At 37.0% G+C, this 8,682-nt stretch overlaps 1 protein-coding gene across 2 annotated transcripts; it reads left to right on the forward strand.

Moving 5' to 3' along the window:
• The first annotated feature begins 585 nt into the window (after positions 1 to 585).
• LOC123005913 (alpha,alpha-trehalose-phosphate synthase [UDP-forming]) lies at positions 586 to 6,896 on the forward strand. 2 transcript variants are annotated; one of them, XM_044399973.1, is made up of 5 exons: positions 586 to 930; positions 4,010 to 4,106; positions 4,158 to 5,591; positions 5,641 to 6,262; positions 6,317 to 6,896. In XM_044399973.1, exons 1-5 carry the CDS (start codon positions 879 to 881, stop codon positions 6,596 to 6,598), a joined length of 2,487 nt encoding a protein of 828 aa, XP_044255908.1. In that variant the 5' UTR covers positions 586 to 878; the 3' UTR covers positions 6,599 to 6,896. The 2 variants fall into 2 exon arrangements, with proteins under 2 accessions (XP_044255908.1, XP_044255909.1); XM_044399974.1 differs by lacking the exon at positions 586 to 930 and adding an exon at positions 2,805 to 2,844.
• The last annotated feature ends 1,786 nt before the right edge of the window (positions 6,897 to 8,682 follow it).

Genomic DNA, 8,682 nt, shown 5'->3' on the forward strand with positions numbered 1-8,682 from the left:
GATTACAACCGTTTTTTATTTAGAAAAAATAGTGGATCAACTAAATGTGATGCTTCAAATATAACATAGTTTTCTCGAGTTCTTTCAAGACAATCAATAAAATTTGTAATAAATAGAATTTGGAGGCTTGACACATTTCCAATAGCCGCAAAAAAGAATGTGAGCTGTCAATTCGTGACATGCTGTTTTAAGATATCGGTTTTCAATTTGGTGGTAATGCATGTTAACAAAATGAATTCAAGAAATATAAATTAAAAAATTTAAGCGTAGTTTCAGTTACGAAAATGAAAGCTTCTGCCATCTACAGAGCTTCATTCAAGCCTCGGCGAGAAACCTGTACGTTCATGAATGATAACAGTGATAACAATGAATCAGCATTCAGGGCAAGGTTATGACCTTTAGCTTGTAAACAAGCTTTTGGTTAACCTCTGGCATAATTCTTTCCCAAACATTTGACCGGTTGTTTGAGGTCACTTGGATGTCAACAATACAACATATCCATCTCCTATTTTTAGCCTGGGAACGTAGTTTCATGGGCTTGTTACGAAAAAGCTCGTCATCACCTATGGCAACCGTCAACGTCAGCGCATTTGTGACAACTTTATCGATTTTATTAATCCAAAATTCCTTGGCGATGAGCAAAGCTCTACCTCCAACTTAGCTGGAGGGTCCTTTGGCTTTAGAAAGTCTAGAATAAGTCTAGAGTATTCGATCGGGATTGTCAGTAATATTCCGCGCACCTTACGCGCAGACTCATCTACCATCAGGGAACCAAAGAAACCATCAAGCTCAACGAGTGAATTGAGTTTACCGGCCGGTAGTTTGGAAACGCTGAAATACTTGTGAAATATACCAGTTTTGAACGCACCGACGAAAATATGGGACTGTGGAGACGCTTGCCGAGAGTTCCTTCCGAGAACAACTTTGACAGTGAGTACTCTTTAGTTGGTGGTCGGATAACCTACCTCAATATTGATCTTGACCTGTTTCCTGAAATTCTCGCCCACACAAGCAAAAATTACAAAAACCACTTGGTCCTAGGCGCTTAGCCTTGAAACAATATTTCCTCATGAATGAAGACTTTGGCAGTCATGGTCTTGACCTTGTTTCGACAAAAAATCCCGTTGTGATTACCGTCAATTATTAAGTTTAAATGTTTGCAGAATTCGTTTAATAATTACTTACTCAGCATACACGTTTTGTTTACATGACGTGATTCATTAAATCCATTTTTATTGCCTCCAAACATTACTGTTATTAGTTGTTTCACATGTCATACAATGCTTGGGAAATTAGCTATGGTGGAAAAATCTTATCAATGGTCATTACGGAAAAATTCTATTAGTTTATCGCCACCGTGGCGATAAAATTTGCGATTAATCATATTTCCAATAACACACCTACGTTATTGTCTACAGTCTATTTTTGCAAATTAAGATACCGTTGTGTGTTAAATTTATTTTTTATTAAATTTTTTGCCTAATGATAGCATAGTAATCTGCAGTAAAATACATACATGTACTTTTAATCATAAAAATTCCAGAAAAAAATCAAATACTCTTAGTAATTGGTCGTAAAACAAACTTTTAATAATGCACTATTACATATTTATTTCATAAACAAAATTTGTTGATTTTATGCCACTTGAAAGGCTTTCCGACACTAATAACTTAAAACAAAGCACCTTTAGATTTATGAAAGTTGTAAATTTATTTCTCAAAGTAGAATAAAGTTAGTATGTCAATTGGTGTTTTTTTGCCAGGCTATAAATAATTAACTTGCTTCTCGTTGCCAAAGTTTGAAATATCTGTGATCACGTCCATGGGCGCCCACAGGGGGGGGGGTCAGTGGGGGCCGTTGCCCCCCCTGGGACAATAGTGGTTGATATTTTATATAAAAAAAAGATTTTTTTTTATTTTATACAAATTCGTTCTAATTTAAATTTTAATGAACGAAATAAGAAACTACTATTTACAATTCGATCACGAACTGAGTGATATGAAAACAGACGAATAAAACTGTTATTATTAATTTCGACTCTTTTTTTGCCCCCCCTGACCATAATTTCTGCGGGCGCCCATGATCACGTCCTTATCGAGTGTTACTGAATTCACTTAAAAACTATCCTTCACAAATAATTACAAAATTTTAACAATAAACATTTATGTATTTGTTTTGCACTTTACATTGATCCTTGATTTTTTCTTTTGGATTTTGTCGGTGAAAAGTAACTTTCCGCCAAGAATTGCGTAGTCACCACCTGACAGGTAGGTAGGTATAGCTTAATAATTGTTCTATCAATTGTTCAGATGTGATCCGGATTTGACGTTGTTAGGGTGTACATTGTGATAATGGTGACCGATCAAGGTTACGACTCGCAAGAAGAATCAGGTGATAAAGGATTAGCATGAATGAATGTTGTATGTTGTCTGGTCTACATTTTTACGACTTATTGTTAAATAAAAAATTTAAGGTCGTTGGAAGAGCAAGTCTATAAATATAAGAGTCCATCGAGCGCATTCACATGATTTACTCGTAATTCAATGTTTGCTTTTGTGTAAAGAAAAATATTGATGTTATTTTAGATAATTAGTGATAAAAGCGCCAATTATATGCTTTTAATCTACCAAACTTTGGTGGAAGAAATCGGCCAAATGTCAAAGAAATCTTCTCTCTTTTAAACAATGTAAATTTTATATAATTCTTCTTTATTTATTATGCTTGTTTTAAAAATAAATACAGTCAGGTATTTATAAAGTAAAGCTAAGCATAATTATTGTTCAAAACAAGACGTAGTTAGTGATAATAAAATAAATGTGATGAAACTTAATTTTTTTGTTGGAGGCAAGTATACAATAAATATTTTTTTCCACAGTCATGAAAAAATGTTGAATTTTACACTTCGAAATTAATAGTTGATGTTAGCGCGAAATTGTCAGCAGTGAAATTATACACTAATGCATTTCACACACTAACAGAAACATGACAGTTAAACTTTGTATTTTAATACTTGAATTAAATATTTTGTAGAAAAGACGTTGTTTATAATAGTGAATTCTTTTTTGTCTCTCGAATAAAAAAAACAGTCGTTTCGCACACTTAATATGAAATTGAGAGAATAAATGGATGAATCTTAAATCACACTATCCGGAAGGGAATGTGTTGCAAACAGAAATTCGCCAGCGGTTTGATTAAAAACTTGGATGTCGAAGTTTGCTCGTTTTCGTACAGCAATGCATGAGAATGCTTTTGTGGTGGTTATGATTGTGGAATTCTAACCCGGTATCGCATTTGGCCAAAACGTGTATTTTCCGATTAAGCACACCTGGAATAATTCTATCTAAATGTAAAACGTTCCACAAACACCTAGAAAGCTTGTCTTCTGACTGGTTTAGGAGATTGTGCTTGATGCGGATCAAGAATTCGACAATTATATAACATTGGGGCCAATTTTTCCGTTGTTATTGTTACAACAAAAATGAGAAAAGTGACGTAACTCTTTCGATTTGTTTTCCTTTTCCCTAGACCATGATAATCACGCCTGGAGCTTGTGGTTGCAATTCGAATCTGACGTCAATAGTCGACCTTAAAACCTCGCCGATTTGTCTTCTTTATTTCGGTATCGAAAAGGGGTGCGACTTCGTACCCACATATCTCATCAATTATTTCTGTATATTTATAAATGATTGAGAAAACGTAGCCAGTTCTGGGCGGTTGATATCGAAACAAACTCGTACAATCAAGAGAGAAGGAAAAAATCATAACAAGTATGTAGGGAACACAACATGTCGGTTGACCACCCAGTACTGATAAACTTTTGACCCCTTGCGTCCGTGTAAAGTCGATCTTTGTCCATTTTCAATTTAAAATCGTAACGCATCATATTAATTTATTCAGTGCGTATCACAACTTTCAATAAATAACATCCTAGAGATTTTGTTTATTTTCCGAACGATGTCTTTTTGATAATTTCGTTTGTTTGTTGATAATCCTTTTGTCATGACCGCAGATGTCGTCGCCTCCTCCGGGAGTATGATCGTGGTGTCGAATCGACTACCCTTCGTTTTGAAAAGAGATGCCAATGGCAAACTTGTACGAAAAGCCAGGTAAAAATCAGCCCCTAATTCCTGAAACACCGACCAAATGTAATTTTCTAGCGCCGGTGGTTTGGTTACGGCTGTAGCTCCGGTTGTCATCAATGGTAATGGTTTTTGGGTTGGTTGGCCTGGAATTCATCTCACCGATCCCAACGAACCTATCCCGGAATCGGATCCGGGTGATATCACGCCTACGGCAGGTCTCAAATCGGAAAAAGTTGTTGCTGTTCAAATAGATTCGGCAGTCTTTGATTCTTACTACAATGGCTGCTGTAATGCCACTTTCTGGCCCTTATTTCACTCGATGCCGGACAGAGCGACGTTTAAAAGAGAACATTGGCAGTGCTATAGTGCTGCTAATAAAGAATTCGCTGCTTGTACTATGAAGGCGTTGAAATCTCTTCCGAAAAAGACCGGGAATGACGTACCTTTGATTTGGATTCACGATTACCACTTAATGTTAGCGGCAATTTGGGTGAGACAATGGGCCGAAGAAGAAGGGATTAATTGCAAACTGGGATTCTTTCTCCACATTCCGTTTCCACCTTGGGATATTTTCCGGTTGTTCCCATGGTCGGATGAAGTCCTTCAAGGGATGCTGGCTTGTGACATGGTTGGATTTCACATCACTGATTACTGTTTGAATTTCGTCGATTGTTGTCAACGAAATTTGGGATGTCGTGTCGATAGAAAAAATCTTCTGGTTGAACATGGTGGAAGATCGGTGAGAGTTCGACCTTTGCCCATTGGAATCCCATTTGAGCGATTTGTCGAGCTCTCCGAAAAAGCACCAAGAGTCTTATCAACAAACCAAAGAATTGTTTTAGGAGTCGATAGACTCGATTACACAAAAGGACTAGTACATAGACTGATGGCTTTCGAGAAGTTACTTGAAAATCATCCCGAACACAAAGAAAAAGTTTCTCTTTTACAAATCTCAGTTCCGTCTCGCACCGACGTTAAAGAGTATCAAGATCTGAAAGAAGAAATGGACCAATTGGTCGGTCGAATTAACGGTAAATTTACAACACCCAATTGGTCACCTATTCGTTACATCTACGGGTGTGTGAGTCAAGACGAACTAGCAGCGTTTTATAGAGACTCTGCTGTGGGGCTAGTGACCCCTCTTCGCGACGGAATGAATTTAGTAGCCAAAGAATTTGTAGCATGCCAAATCAACACACCTCCAGGTGTCCTCATAGTCTCTCCTTTTGCCGGTGCCGGAGAAACTATGCACGAAGCTCTTATCTGCAACCCTTACGAAATCAACGACGCTTCAGAAGTCATACATCGGGCTCTGACGATGCCCGAAGATGAGAGGATCCTTCGAATGAACTATCTGCGAAGACGTGAAAAACTCAACGATGTTAACTATTGGACCAAATCGTTTTTGTCGGCTATGGGCTCTCTAATAACTCAGGAGGATCATGACGATATCGGAACCACATCAATGCCTGCGGTGACTCTTGACGATTTTGATGAATACCTCGCAAAGTAAGTTAGTCAAAATTTGAAATAGAAATTTCTGATTAAAAAATTTCAGGTATATTGGGAATACACACAAACTGGCCTTGCTATTGGATTATGATGGTACTCTGGCCCCGATTGCTCCTCACCCAGACCTTGCCATCCTCCCTCCCGAAACCAAAAACGTCCTCCAAAGACTATCGAATAACTCCGACGTTTATATCGCTATTATTTCCGGCCGAGATGTGAATAACGTGAAGCAAATGGTCGGTATTGAGGGTATAACCTACGCCGGTAATCACGGCTTGGAGATTTTACATCCCGACAATACGAAATTCGTGCATCCTATGCCGACCGAATTCCGCGATAAAGTTGGCGAGTTGTTGCGTCAATTGCAGGAAAAAGTGTGTCGCGATGGCGCTTGGGTGGAGAATAAAGGGGCTCTTTTGACATTCCATTTCCGTGAAACTCCGGCACATATTCGACCGCAGTTGGCCGAAGAAGCCAAGCGTTTGATCGAAGAGGCAGGATTTAAGGCCGTGAAGGCTCATTGTGCTATCGAAGCCAAACCTCCGGTTCAGTGGAATAAGGGAAGAGCGTCTATTTATATTCTGAGAACTGCTTTTGGAGTAGATTGGAGCGAAAGGATCAGGATTATATATGCAGGGGATGATACGACAGACGAAGATGCTATGCAGGTTTGTATTAGGGGTGTTGAAGGGCTGTTGATGGTAAATTTGTTGTGTTGATAGGCTTTGAAAGGTATGGCAGCGACATTTAGAGTTACGTCATCGTCGATTGTCAAAACTTCGGCCGAACGCCGTTTACCGTCTACAGATTCGGTTTTGACGATGTTGAAATGGGTGGAGAGACATTTGAGTCGTAGAAAGCCCAGCATCGATCCTAATAATTACCGAAGGAATTCTTTAGCAAAACAGGGTGCTGTTCAAATGGAAATGTCTTATACAAATACGCATCAAAGGAACGGAAATTCGGCAAGAATTTCTACCACAGACTCGACAGAATCGCACTAATTTAATGTATAGTAATAGGATAAATAGGCTTTTCAAATAATTGTAACCCAGAAGACTTGGAATGTACCTACCAGAGATATTTTTTGAATGCGCTAAAATACACTTTTTGTCAATATCTGACTTGAAAACACTACTTAGCTCATAGTTTCGTATATATTTTTATTTTTTAGTTTTATTTATTTATACTCTTAGAAAACATACGCATTGATAGATTAGACACAATCACACGAGCGCATGTTTTTGTGGCAAATTTGTTACTTTGTGTAATACGTGTTAATAAATCTCTGTATAGACAGTAGAGTACAAAATGTTACTTCTGGCCCGGGACATTTGGCGTCTTACAAATCAAGGCAGAATCTTACAAAAACCTCTCAAAAAGCATTAATTTTTGTCCACCCCAAAAATACCCAAATATGTGTAGACCACCAAAACTTGGGCATATGAAAAAACTGTTAAAATCTCCCAAAATAATGCAAAATTACCTCAAGAACGCCCTAAAACACTAACAAAACACCTTGTTTTTACATACCCCAAAAAGGCTTTTTACTTCTGGATTTTGCAAATTTAGCTGTTTTCCCAAAAGTCAACAACTAAAAAAGGTCGAAAACCCTTCAAAATGCATTAATTTTTCTTCACCCCAAAAGTACCCAAATATCTATAGACCAACAAAAATTGGGCACATGAAAAAACAAGGTTGAATCCTACAAATTTGTGTGTTTTCCCAAAAGTAAACATCCGAAAAAGATCTAAAAAACTTACAAAATGTCTTGTTTTTGAACACCCCAAAATGGCTTTTTATTTCTGGACCGGGACATTTGGCTTCTTCAAAAAAACAAGGCAGAACCTTAAAAATTCAGCTGTTCTCCCAAAAGCAAACAACCGAAAAAGACCTAAAACCCTTCAGAAAGCATTAATTTTTATGCGCCCCAAAAGTACTCAAATATCCGAGGACCAGCAAAAATTGGGCAAACGAAAAAACCGTTGAAAATCACCCAAAATTATCTCATGAGCACTCTAAAAAACTTACAACATACCGTGTTTTTAGACACTACAAAATGGCTTTTTATTTCTGGACCAGACCAATTGGCGCATGCAATAAAAAGAGAAAAACAACACCAAATCAAATAGGTATATTTGGCGCCTTACAAACAAATGTTATAAAATTCGTTCAAAAAGACACAAAATCCTTCAAAAATCATAATTTTTTATGTGCCTAAAAAATAGTCGAAAATCAATAGACCACCAGAAAATGGGCACATGGGAAAATCATCCAAAATCAAACATAATTACATTAAAAGCACCCAAGAAACCGTAGAGCATTCCTTGTTTTGAAACACCCCAAAATGGATTTTTACTTCTGGAGAAAGCCAATTGGCGCATGCAAAAAATTCACCGGTCGGAATGGCGACCAGTAATAATATTAAACAAATAAAAGCTCTTGTTTTTAAATTCCCCAAAACGGCTTTTTTTATTTCTGGGCCAGGATAATAATTGGTAAAATTAAAAAAAAAACAGACCGTAAAAAAAGCCAGAATTCTTATTTAAATCCCTCGGTTTGCAACAATATTTACAGAGTTAATCAAAATAAGTGCAAAACATTCCCCGTTTAACCCCTTCACCCCACATTCATACAAAATCTCAGCCGCTTTTGGAAAAATGGCAAAAGGTACATACATAGAATTTGACAAGTCGAGACAGGATTTTTTACGATTTTTTACGTAAAAACACAACAAAGTGAGTTAGAACACCACAGGAAATGTAAATTTTGTTAAATAACACAGCAGATAATTTGTCAATTTTTTTAAAATAGGTTTTCTTAATTTATTTTAGTACCAGACGTTGTTAGAGAATAATTAAAAACGGATTTATGTCCAGTTTTTTATTCTCTTTTGAATTTTTGTGTTTAGACTTTTACTGTAGAATAATTAGGGGAGCAAATATTCGAGAATCTTTGATTATCCATGTAAATTCCCTATGTCAGAAATCTAAATCTAACAGCCGGTATAAACCATGCAGTATACACTTATAATACTTTAAATTAACAAATAAAATTAAATTGATATTGCCCAAGAAAGTTTTGCACC

The sequence above is a fragment of the Tribolium madens genome, unplaced genomic scaffold (genome assembly GCF_015345945.1).
Source record: "Tribolium madens isolate multiple individuals breed KSU strain unplaced genomic scaffold, Tmad_KSU_1.1 Scaffold_20;HRSCAF=117;Tcas5.2_LG4, whole genome shotgun sequence".
In the NCBI taxonomy this organism is placed as follows: Eukaryota; Metazoa; Arthropoda; class Insecta; order Coleoptera; family Tenebrionidae; genus Tribolium; species Tribolium madens.

What these genes read in the sequence shown, in the direction of transcription:
- LOC123005913 (XM_044399973.1), top strand. Translation starts at nt 879, where the DNA reads ATGGGACTGTGGAGACGCTTGCCGAGAGTTCCTTCCGAGAACAACTTT. An exon ending in AAACTTGTACGAAAAGCCAG is followed by an intron (nt 4,107 to 4,157) that starts GTAAAAATCAGC and finishes GTAATTTTCTAG; the next exon opens with CGCCGGTGGTTTGGTTACGG. An exon ending in TTTGATGAATACCTCGCAAA is followed by an intron (nt 5,592 to 5,640) that starts GTAAGTTAGTCA and finishes AAAAAATTTCAG; the next exon opens with GTATATTGGGAATACACACA.